This window comes from Tasmannia lanceolata, unplaced genomic scaffold (genome assembly GCF_043159265.1).
Source record: "Tasmannia lanceolata isolate RefF3 unplaced genomic scaffold, GAP_Taslan_0.1 ptg000006l, whole genome shotgun sequence".
Lineage (NCBI taxonomy): Eukaryota > Viridiplantae > Streptophyta > Magnoliopsida > Canellales > Winteraceae > Tasmannia > Tasmannia lanceolata.
The window spans coordinates 9399663-9412532 of NW_027518683.1; the positions used below are offsets into that span (position 1 = coordinate 9399663).

Here is a 12870-nt window from a genome sequence, read left to right on the forward strand (position 1 = left end):
ACTTTAATCCATCAATTTCACATTTATTGTCTGTAAATCTTGTTAAAAATTCAAAATTTTTTTTTGAACTCACAACCTGATCTAGTAAACACTTGATTTAAAAAAAAAAAATCTAGCAAACACATGCACTTAACCATCCTTCTATACCTTTTGTTGTATCTTATTAAGAAAAATAAGTGTTATATGCATGTGGTATATAGAAAAAACACCTCTATTTTTTCTGAACCTTTTAACTATGCAAAGGTTTCTAGCATTCCTACGTAGTAAAGGGATAGTTCCCTTTTTTTTTTCTAGTTTTCTAGAGGTGATGAACTAACTTTATGCTGAATCATCCATGTCAATCCGCCTTATATTAGATCTAATTGACTGTTTAAAGTTAAAGACATCGATTATCAAGACGAATATGGCCATGACTCGATCTTCAGATTGCACAACTCTTTGGCGATCGCTACCGTTGTTCTGATTGGGCTACAAGATTCACAGACTGGAAGGTCCATGTGTAGAATGGTTAATTACTAAAACAATACCCCATCAGTTTATTGATAAATATTAAGGGCCACTTTGAGTGCCTCTTAAAGTGATTTGCATCTTATATGAAAATGGTATTGAAGTTAAATGTAATTATTCATAAGTACTAGTTATAGTAGTTTTAAAAATAATTTAGTGATGGCATCCAAATAGGCCTTAATGCCCCATTTGAAAAATAAGATTAAATTAAAAGGAATTTATATGACAAATAAGGACCCACTTTGATGGCATCCAAAGAAGAACCAAAGCATTCCTAAATGGAGGTTTAATTTAGGATTATATGGATTGGAGGGGATTTCTCGGACGTGAATCGCTGACTGAAGATCTCTACCTCAGTAATTTCATCATATGTTTATAGAGGGCGGCACGATCATTTCTACCTTTTATATTGTCCGAGTCGCTCGTATCCACAGGGAAGGCAACTCAAAAGCAGATATGTATAGTACAATGTTCTTGGTTTTAAATCTTTTATCTGGTTGCTCATCAACCATCTTTTGCAATTAACTATTCTTTAATGATTCACTTGATAAAAGAGAAACATTATTTTCTATATGTAGAAGATTAGCTTAAGCAGAACCAAAATCTCTATTTGTTTTTCTTTTTTGTTTCCCTTCCAAAGTTTTTTAAGTGTCCATGTGTAACCCACTAAACTTCTTATGCCAAAATCACTAAGGCTTGAGTGGTGTCACCATCATGGCACACCATAACCACTCACCTTACCTATTTTCATTTTGAAATGGTGTAGTGGCTGAAGAACCTTTGCACCAGAAGGGAGGTGTCTTAGTTCAACTGGAAACATCTAAATATTAGGCTGTGGAATACCTTGTTCTGAAAATATCTTGTGATGTTGGAATGTTTTACATGGATAACCTCGCCTAATTTTCTTGGTTTTTTATAATGTGACTCACTAGGGTCTTTTAATAGATTTGTCACCTCTAACCATCAGATACAACTTCTTTTGTTTGACGCTCAGACCCAACTGAGTACATGTGACCAGGACCTTTAATCTTGTGGGTCGCCACCCTCCGTAGAGTTATCCTTATTTCTTCTTTCCATTAGTTCTTGGTAAGATAAGGGACTACTAGGAGAACAGAATACTGTACAAAGTGACAATTTAGTCCCTTGAAGATTGATAGAAGACTTAGGGGACAGGGAAAAAAAAAACAGTGTCTTTCAGATGTACCGAAATTCTCCGGTGGGCCAAATCAAATCGCATTCCCCACTAGCCCTCTCTCCACCGCTCAATTGCCTTCCCGATATGCTGGAAGTTGTTTAATTCTTGTAATTTTGCGCCCATCATCAGGTGTTGTTAACTGGGACCCATAATGAATCAGCGGTGAAATCAGTGTTGGTAGACATTTCCGTTAAATGTTGGCAGTTGGCTGTCTTTAAAATGTTAGTTTACAGGGAGCCAGTTGGACAGTTTTCTTATAGTAGGGCCCATCAAATGAACAGTTGATCCATGATTCATAATCCGAAAATGGTATCTGCCATATGCCCAACAATCCTCAATCCTCCTCTACAATAGTAGAAGATGATATCCCAAGTGATGAGGCAAAAGTCGCCGTTGTGTCGCCATTAAGATATCGCTTCAATCGATCCAAGTCATCGGCAGCATCAAGCATGGTGGGTCTAGTTGATGGGGCCGTTTGAGTGCAAAGGAGACCTAATTCTATTAGTTCAGTGATTGCAACCTCCCAACTCTTTCTAGCTTCAGGATTTTGATCCCTTGCACTTCTCACAAGTGAAGAGTCTATCACCCTTTCCACTCTCCCATGAAAATGAGTCTTGACCCAATTGTGCAAGCTTAGCCCACCAACAAACATGTCGTCCGTCGGTCTCTTTCGAGTCACCATTTCAAGGACTAGAATGCCAAAGCTGTATACATCCCCTTTTGTGGATATATTTGATCCAAATCCATACTCTGCAAAACCAATGTAATAATCCCTTTATCAATAACTATCTATGCAAACAATTTTAATAATACCTTTAGACATTGGAGGGATCTTCCTACTAAAGCTAGGGTTGCTTTAAGATTTGACGCTTTGGGTATTCCAAGTATTCGGTGCAAGTAATTTTCGTATAGTTATGGGTTTCGAGTTGAAGCAGGTTGCTCCCCTTATGTATATTTTTACCTATTAAACTCTGGATTATTAAAAAATCTATGCAAACAACTCTCTCTCTCATTTGAATTTCAAGAACAGAACAGAAAAAAAAAAAGAACAGAAAAGAAAAATGGTACCTGGTGCTATGTATCCAATGGAGCCACACAACAAATTTGCAGTAGAATTCCCCATGTTATCAGCCCCACCATTCCCTCCTCCTACATTCAAAACCAATCTTGCAATCCCAAAATCAGAAACCAAAGCAGTCATGTCATCATTGAGAAGAACATTGCTTGGCTTCAGATCACAATGTATAACTCTAACTGGCGAATGATGATGTAAGTAAGCCATCCCTTCAGCAATGTCACTGCAAATGTTCACTCTCTGAATCAAGTTCAAATCCGAAGAAGATGAACCTGAAACTGCCGCCGTCGATGGTGGATAGAGATGACTCTCTAAGCTACCATTTGCCATGAAAGGAAGAACCAGTGCCTTAAACTCTGGTAGACTACATGCCGTCACAATTCTCATCAGATTCCGATGTCGAATCCTCTTTAACACTTGGCATTCTCTGTTAAAGCTCTTTGTCGAATTACAATTTTGCAAATGCAATACTTTCACTGCAACCACGGTCCCATCCCTTAGAATTCCCCTATAAACATGTCCAAATCCACCTGTCCCAATCAGTCTTCCCTGTTCAAATCCTTCAGTTGCTTCTTCGAGTTCTCTGTAAGTGATTCTTGGGAAGTTGAGCTTCAAGTCAGGTGTTGATTCGCCTAACTTGTCATCTCTCCTGGGAAAGATTTGCCATTTGATATTTCTGAACCCAATCACAACATATACAGTCAACATAAATGCCGATGTGGATGCAACAACAGAAACCGTAATTACGAACGTTCGTGAATGCCACCACCCTTCCTTTCTCCGGCATGTGGGTATGCCTGAAAGTAACCCACAAAGATGTTTGTTGCCAAGAAATGAAAGATATGTGAATGAAGCGAAGATGGTACCAGTTGGTATGAATCCATAGAAGTCGTTGTATGATAGATTCAATTGTTTGAGACTATGGCATTCACCGAGGCTCGGTGGGATCTCACCAGATAAGGAATTGTTAGAAACATCTAGAGATTCCAGGTTCCGAAGCTTGCCCAAGGATTCAGGTAGCTTCCCTTGAAGAGAATTGTGTGCGAGATTGATCACCCTTGAGGCAATACAACTTTCTAATTGAGGGTAGATGTTTCCGGTGAGATTGTTCGACGAAAGATCGATCTCCTGGACGTCTTCCATCTTGCTAAGCTCTAGAGGCAAAGGCCCTTGTAGAAGATTGTTTGAAAGATTGAAAAAAATCCCCAAGTCACCAAGTCCTGCTATTTCTGGAGGTATTCTTCCTGTTAATCTGTTATGAGACAAGTCTAGTTTGTTTAAGGACTTGAACTTTCCTAGTGTAGAAGGTATTGGTCCTGCAAGCTGGTTCTTATGAAGTAACAGCTCACTGAGTCTAGTAAGATTTCCAAGACTATCTGGGATCTTACCGGATAATCTGTTCATCGACAAATCTAGCACACCCAGTGAATTAATATGTCCCAGGACCGAAGGAATCACCCCGGTTAATGAGTTGTTAGACAACATAAGCCGCTCCAATTTCATAAATTGGCCGAGTTCCACCGGAATTGTCCCATTAAAAAGGTTGCTTGACAAGTTCAGCAGTGTGAGATTGGAAAGGTTTGCAATGGTGGGAAGGATTGATCCAAAGATTCGATTATCTTCGAGATGGATACTTGATAATTCAGTTCCAAGTAGACCAATGGAGCTGGGCAATGCCCCTCCAAGGCTGTTTGCTGCCAATTCGAGTTCATTCAGATAAGTGCAGTTTGAAAGTGCATGAAAGAATGGCAGGAGATTTGTGTTATTATCTTGGCTTGAGAGATGGTTGTATGACAAACCAAGATACTCAAGATCTTGCAGCCTCCCAACAATTTCCGATGGCAATTCGCCCGAGAGACTGTTGTTCTCAAGATCCAACAAAACCAATGAAGAAGAATTCGAAAGAGAGGGGGGGATTTCCCCACTCAATTTATTTGAATACAGATTGAGGACGTTTAAATTAGTCAGATAGTTTCCGATTTCCGATGGAATTTCACCGGCGAGGGCATTGTTGGAGAGGTCTACGTAATATAAGTTCGTGCAATTGTAGAAGATGGACATAGGAATACGGCCTATTAACCCGTTGTCGTGGATGTCAAGCCAAGAAAGTATAGGAATAAGAGCGAGCGAGTCTGGGATTGAACCATGTAGACTGTTTCCAGAAAGTTTGAGTTCATTGAGACGCCGGAAGGATCCGAATTCTGGTGGGATTTGTCCGGACAGGCTATTTTCAGACAGGTCGAGGACACGAAGATTGGTGAGATTGGCGAGGAACGGAGAGAGCAAACCTTGGATGCCGGTGCGATTGAGCCTGAGCTCCACCACACGGTGGTGCCTATGGTTGCATTTTACACCTGTGAAGTTGCAGACATAGGAAGCTTCCAGCCAGTCTGCAAGAACATCTTGTGGGTCAGTTACTATGGTGCTCTTGAAGGCTAAGAGTGTTGCTTTGTCGGTGAGAATGCTCGGGTGGTGGTGGTGATAGAGGGATAGATGATTATCTGGCGATGCCGACACGTAAATCATACAGAGTGAGAGTAGCAGGAAGATGTCCTTCAACTCCATATTTGGATCAATTGCATGGAAAGATCATTAGTAGATAACTACTATTCTTTTTTGCTAAGCAAGAGTTAATTGAGAGATAAATAAGGATGTAATAACAGAGCTGTTATACTAGCAAAGAGGTGAGGCAAGGCAAGTAGCTAAACCAGAAGGCCAAAAGGGAAGAAACAAAGAACAATCAAGTCATCCCCAAGAAGGGAAGAGACCCAAAACAGAAAAGAGGAACCAGATTCTAATCTTTGAAACAATATTGAGTCATCCCATTTCCATCATCTTCAAAGAGCCTAGAAATCTCTTCTAGAGGCCAGACAAAATTTAGTGCTTTATTATACAGAATTTAAGTGTAACTGATTGCTGGAAACCACCTGATCTTGATGGAATAACATAACTAGTAAACTTCATTGGTGGTGCCCACAAGTGAAACATGGATGGTGGTCAAACTGCGGCCAAATCCAATCCTAGTCGGCATGAGGCTGAGTACTCTGGTTGATGCGGTCATAACTCGGGATAGTCAAAGGAGTTTTGATTGATTTTGTAGGGCAAATGCGGATTGGGACAAGAACACGGCCGAGGTGAAAGGTAGTCGACTCGGAGGAGTCCAGGGTGAGGCGGGGGAGTGTTGAAACTAAAGTGTCCACATATGACAACCATTTTTGATTTAATGGTTTTTAATAATCTTTTAACAATGGAGAGAGAGAGAGAGAGAGAGAGAGAGAGAGAGATCTGTGGAGGAATTTTTCAAATTAAAGAATGATGGATTTTGGGACTTGTTTTAGCCTTGTACTCTGCAAAGTGAGAGAGTGGGTGCTCAACAAAAGTATTTGCTTTCCCACTATGGAGCATTAGAAACTTTGAGCATGTGTTCCATTGACACCACCACTTGAGTATACATAAGGAAATTATCAGATCTTCTAATCTAATTCAATGGAGAGTCCTCATTGGTGCTTTACAGATGGGACCCACCTGTATGACGCCATCATTGACAAGTACAGCGTCCACCAAAGCTCATCCCTTAGTCGTATGGGATATGATGGGAAAACAAACTTTGTGAATTTAGATTGCAGGAAAAACATCTAGTGAAGAAATTTTTCCCAAGATTTTTTTTTTTCATTTCAGGCTACATTTGGCAACCATGAAAAATCATTCCATGGAATATTCGTAGGCCCAACTGTGTGTGAACGGTTGAGACGCTTGGAGACGGAAAGAATTGAGTTGGGTAAGAGTAGTGATATCATAAAAAATCCATAGGATTAGTGAAAAGAACCCCCAGAGTGTCTCCAACTTCAGCCCATCTCTCACAATTGGCCCCACAAATATTATATGCAATAGTTTTTCATAGTGGTCAAAGAGGGCCTGGGCAATTTAGTGGGAAATTATAAGACTATGACTTATTTACACGGATATCATTATAAATTGAAAGTACCTATATAAAACTTGATTCCGTGGTGTTTCAAATCACTTTTTTTTCATATATAATCAAACAACGGATTAGCATGAAGTTCTTGTAATGTTTTTCTTTTCCAAATATTTCAGAAGATTCCTGCAATCCAAAGAGGGCCTTTTAAAAGTGTTTTATTAAGCAAAAAGTTCTATGAGCATGGTACGTGCCTAGATGGGTACCACTATAGTAGAATAAATTAGTTTTGATTTAGGATATGTCAGATCTTTGAAGATCTGTTATTGGATTGCTTGTACAGTAGATTAGGCAAGTAAGATGGATTAAGTAACTAGAATTGATTTGGATACTAGCCAAGATTAGATTAGATTAGATTGTTTATCATTTTCTATGTTTATCCCTTGAGTGTTTTATTTAAACACTCATTTGCTTTTCTATAATTTAATGAAGAAAGTATTTTAGAATTGTGTCTTTTGCACAAAAGAGGACTGATCCTTCCCTCGAAGTGGATCAAGAGGCTGATATTCCCTCTAAGAAGATCAATCACGTTACGAATCATTCGAGTTCGTAATATTTGGTATCAGAGCGGCACGATCTGTCATCATGTGGAAGAAAATCGAAGAAATAATAGATCGATGGGATGAAGATATAAGAGAGATGAAAAAGCATATAGCTTATATGAATGCCAATTTCAACAAGTTGGCATTATTGCTTGGTGTGAAGATAGAGCTCCCATGTTTGAAGAAGTTGAATGAAGAGTTCAACGGGAGCAACGTCGAGAAGGCTTATGTGACAAAAGAAAAGAAGAAAAAGGAGAAGGGGAAAAAAAGAAGAAGAGCGAAAAAAATCAGATAGCAAAAAAGGCGAAAAAGCCACAAAAGAAAGAGTGTCGCCAAAGAGTCCATCGTTCCTCTCAAGCTGTCACAACGCCATCGAAAAGATTCACATCCGCAGCCATCCGTACGTCAACATCCAAATCATTCCAAAAAAGAACACCGAAGGAGTTTTGATGAACAATATGATAAGATCGGTTTCAAAATGGAGCTACCTAAACTATTGATGACGACATACAAAATGGTGATCAATGGCAAGACGAAGAGAAGAAGAAAGAGAGCGAGAAAAAAGAAAAGAAGAGACAAGATTTTTGGAAAGTCCTGCACAAAATCTCATTTCCATTGTTATCATAAGATCTTTCTAGATTTGTAACATTTGAGGAAGTCGACTAAAGAGTTCAACGGGAGCAATGTCGAGATTTTCAGAAGATTAATCACGTTACAAATCGTTCGGGTTAGTAATAGAGCACTGCATTTCAAAAAAAAAGAAACAAAAGAAGAGGAGGATGATACTGTAGCCTAACAATGTGTTCATTAGATAATCCCAAGAGCCCGATTGTTGGTTTTCTAATGGACATCTTGGGGGTGATTGGATCTAGGGATAAAAAATTTGAAAAATAATTCCACGAAAAAAATATTCCCGTAGGTTTGCAATTTTCTTTACAAACAGATTTGAAATTTTGAAAAAACAAATCCTTGGGAAATAAGTTTACCAAATGCTGGTTAATTAATTTTCCATGAATTTTTTTTTCGTACAGACGAACAGCCCATTAACAAGGAAAATAAGCAACGAGAGACATCTGGATCCAGTCAGATTGAGTTCCATTTAGAGCTTCCAATGTTTGAAGTGAAACTCTTAGCCCATGTTTGGCAACCATGAAAATTTTCCCTTGAAATATTAGTTTGTGAAGGGGTGAGAGAGGGAAAGTGATACGTGTCCCTGCTGTTATGGAAATCCAGGATTGGTACATATCCTTGTTGGAGTGGAAAAATTGTTAGGTGCAGTGGATAGAGTCAAGGCACGACTGATATGAGTTGGGTTGCCACGTACGTAATAAAAGAGTCATGAGAATAAAGAGTCTGTTGAGAGTCTTTAGGAGAGTCTAGCATGATTGTAGGGGTCTGTACTGATTGTTTCCTTGCATATATTTCAGGTTTATTGATAATAATATTTTGATCTCAACTTTCTGCCAAGGATTAGGAGGCTTAGGATTTCCCTCAAGTAAATCCTACAGGAACTCATATGTTCTTTTGTTAATTTTCTACAAAATTCCTAGATCAAGGCTCATCGAGAGGTCGATTTGACAGAATCGATCTAGAGGAACATATTAGAAAGTGTCTGTAGTGCAACTTGGGTCGGGTCAGGTTGAGCTTTTGGTAAAAAATGAATTGGAATCAATCCGAACCCTACGCAATTTTAAGGTGGAAACTCAACCCGAATTTCCAAAAATCAACCTGAGTTGCACCCCTACGGAGGAGAGACTTGAGGCTAAGGGAGTTTCAAGATTTTTTTTTTTTTGGAGGGGGGGAATCAAATATCAAGGTTGGTAAATTTGACAGACAACCCTGACCCCTTCACGGTTGGGCTGGCACGGGCATCTCCAAACAACATCAAGGAGCAATTAATTACACAACTGTAAATTCTCTTTCTCATCTCCGGAGCGGACAAGATATCCGCCTCACTAACCCGGAAGGGTGTGGCTCTTTGGCGTAAAGTCATGGGTTTGCTCCCTAGTGACGAGCATTCGAATCCCCCCTTGCTTATCCGATGCGCGTGGTTTCCGGGTGATTGCGCGCATCCGTAGGGAAATGGTACTACCCCCGAAGGGGGTGGGGACACCCTTCGTTACCAAAAAAACAAAAAAATCCGCCTCACTATTGATCTATGCATATGATGAAAGGTACTATTTATGCATCTCGACCGTATCCAAAAATTCTTCAATAGCAATGGTAAATCTCTAAGGATATTAAACATCAGCCCCTAATCCATGAGATCACATTATGGTAATCTCCTTCCACTATAAGTAAATTAGAAGATTTCTGGTTCATAAGCTTGACTCCCCCAAGCAAAGCCTAGGCCCTGAGTAGGCCAAATTAGTTATAACCCCTGAATTACTAATGAGACCACCAATACACGCCAAGCTACTGTTTTCTAAACCGAACTACCAAAATTCTGTTTGAAAAATCCAGGAGGTGGGCCGGGAGCCTGATTCTACTGAGTCTCAAGGGTTTCAAAAATTGCGTGTTAAGGATTTGATAGGGCGGGAGCCCATGCTTGTGGGAAAATCTATTCCCCCTAATTATTTCTTTTTCTTTTTCTAAAAAATATTTCATACCGTCTCAGAAAAAGGGGAAAAACCCATAAATGCCATGTTCCCTTCTTACACCCAACTTCTAGCCTTCTTCGCAAAATTCATACGCAATGCTAAGGCCCTATTTGTTTTGAATTTTGAGAACCAATTTTGAGTCCAAAACTGATTATTGGACTCAAAATTAAAAAATCCAAAACAAATAGGGCCTAACTGCTGCACTAAGTTATTTCGGCCACTTTGACAGCTATATGAAATGCACACCACATGGTGGATGATATGGAAAGAAAGGCCTTTTTGATGTTTTAAATCGGCAAGATTCATGATTTCTTCCCCTCCACTTGCTATTTGGCCATGCTTCAAAAGAAGGCATTTTGCTTCAACGCGGGCGTTAGCGCCTTCTTTTGAAGCTGGGTCCGTTCTTCTTATTATATTAGATATGCGATTCCTCGTTGGTGATCTATCTTGCTTGCCTGAATTGAGCCCTAGACTAGAATTCTTTTTTGCAATCCATTTATAAGCTTTTGAATGGATCCCCAGGGTTCCCCTATTTTTTTTATGGGTAAGCTGGGGTTTGGCGGGGACACCTAGAAATATGATAAATTTATGGGCACAATACGCTAACCCAAACTCGGAACATATGAGAGATGGAGATCCAAAACTCAGGTAGACTAACAGTAATACTCGAGTTATATAATCGGGGAAATGCTCAATACAAGTGAGTTATGTAACCGGCAAGTTTGATGGGAGTATGTTGGGCTCTTTGGGAGCGACTTAGGCAATTCTTCGGAACTTCCTACCATGATTCATTTGATTCCTCTAATTATGGGCTCTCTTCGTCAATGTCTTCGTGCTCAATTGTGATCAAATTGATTAGGTGACGCTCATCCGCCCATGATCCAGCTTTCTTCTTTCCAGCTTTCTTCATTTGAGCTTCTGTAGGACATTCTGTGTCTGTTGGATCTTCTTCATTGTCTGAGGACTATGCCAATGATTTTCTTCTTCTCCTAATTCCTCGTCTTCAGAAGTGCCTTCTTCGCTGCTGATGATCAAGTAGGCATTCGAATCCCGTGCTTCCTCTTTCGTGTCCATGCTGTGGGGATCTATTGATGGCTCTTCTGGATTTTGAAAGCCCTCTTCTTCACCATTTGTGGTGCTAAGTATGCCTAAGTTACTCACCAAAAAAAAGTATGCCTAAGTTGTTAGAAACCATAATTGATGTCACTTCCTGTGCTTGATTCCAGGATCAGTTTTGTTGGGCTGAAAGTTTGTTTCATAATCTTTAATAGGGGAAGATTTCTTCATGACTTGTCTCCATTACTGTTTCGGTGGCTTTGGTCGCGACTCTGAGTTGGATTTACAATTTTCAGTACGATGGCTGTAGTCGTTGCATAGAGAGCAGCAAGAAGGTTCCAAACCATATTCCGCTGGTTGTATATGGATTCCTGTCGGGAATGTATCTGTAATTCTGTATATTATCTTGGAGGATTTTATCTGCACTCACCTCCACGCAGACACGGGCATACCTAAGTCTATGTGCTTCTGCTGTGGGGGAGTCCGTGTATAGGAGCCTGCCAATGAACTCTGGTTTTACATAGAGCATGATGTTTATCTACAAAACAACATACTAAACAACGTACTACTAAACCCACCGCGGCGTTTGCTCTTCGGCATAAAGTCACGGGTTTGCTCCCTGTTGACGAGTGTTCGAATCCCGCCCTCAACTTACCTGATACACGTGGTGAGTGGGGCATTGCGTGTATCCGTAGGGACTAGTCCTACTCCCAAAGGGCATGGGACATCCTACGTCATCAAAAAAAAAAAAAAAAACAACGTACTAAACAGTGGGTCTCTAATCCTATTGTTTCAGCTTTGTGATTTCTTCTACCTCAGGAAGGAACCTAATGCCTTCTACAATGCATAGCACGTTGGTGAATTCTTCATGAACGATTGAAATAGTCTATACCACAGATACATGGTTGAAATTATGTAGCGTCAAATTAAATGACCGTTTTAATAAGGCCCCATATCAACTTTTCATCAGTCTTGATGTACTAAACCTCAAATAGACCAATGAACCATGAAATTGACAAGACTCACAATGCACCAATGTGAGAGTTTTGTTTATAACGCCCGCATGAATGTGAAAAGGGGGGCTCGCAGTTACAGATATGGGAAAAATGAGGGAAAATTGGGGTTTCGTCAGCCGGGGGTGCTTATGTCTGTAATGCCGGTGTTTTTTTTCCAGCAATCATAAAAAATATAAAAAGGTTACCATAGGCCCCACGATAATTGAATGATCCTAGAACCTTGATCAATAAGGCGTCTTTTGGTACTTGCCAAGAAAGCTAAGCTGATGATATTGGGTAATCAATGATCTTATATATCGAATGTCCTTGAGGCATGGAACTAAAACCATGTCCATTTTGGTAGGTAGGCTGGGATCGAACCTCGATCCATCAGGAACTAAAACCATGTATGCCAGAATATTGGGTTCCCCACAAAAATTTGTCTTAAAACTCTGTATTTTTTTACATATTTTTTGCATGACTGTATGTTGGGGTTCCACGCAAAAGCAAATAGTCGCACGTCAGATAAGTGAAATGGATGGGAATGGGTTATAAGTGAATTGGCACCTTCCCTCTAATGGATAGCCTTTAGGGGTGAGTTCTACCCTGTTAAACCCCTGACAAATGGTATCAGAGCTCCCTCAGGGCGTGGTAACCTTGGTTTGCCTCCAAGGACGGAAATGTCCCTCAGGGAAGATTTTGGAAACCCCGGTGTAGTATCTCGTGGTTCCCATGTTGCCTCGACGTGGAGGGGCAAGATCAGGGACTAATGGGGTTAGCTACCATTATTGAGTTGGGCCAAACTCCTTAATAGGCCCAACTCAAATGGGCCCAGCCCCCTTTAAAACTTGACGCCTGCCCCCCTTATGTATAAATCCTGGCTCCGCCACTAGGCGAGATTGTCCACGTTGCTTCCACGTGGAG

At 40.3% G+C, this 12870-nt stretch overlaps 1 protein-coding gene across 1 annotated transcript; it reads right to left on the reverse strand.

Annotated features, from left to right (window-relative positions):
* Positions 1-1623: 1623 nt before the first annotated feature.
* On the reverse strand, positions 1624-5685 carry LOC143878323 (putative leucine-rich repeat receptor-like serine/threonine-protein kinase At2g24130). The gene is made up of 2 exons (XM_077380623.1): positions 2771-5685; positions 1624-2452 (listed from the first exon to the last, which is right to left on the reverse strand). The coding sequence occupies exons 1-2, from the start codon at positions 5340-5342 to the stop codon at positions 2037-2039; spliced, it is 2988 nt and encodes a 995-aa protein (XP_077236738.1). The 5' UTR covers positions 5343-5685; the 3' UTR covers positions 1624-2036.
* Between the last annotated feature and the right edge of the window lie 7185 nt (positions 5686-12870).

Bases quoted from the DNA above. Each gene is read 5' to 3' on its own strand.
- LOC143878323 (XM_077380623.1), bottom strand. From the start codon at position 5,342: ATGGAGTTGAAGGACATCTTCCTGCTACTCTCACTCTGTATGATTTAC. The intron at 2,453-2,770 runs GTACCATTTTTC...TTGGTTTTGCAG, and splicing joins CATTGGATACATAGCACCAG to AGTATGGATTTGGATCAAAT.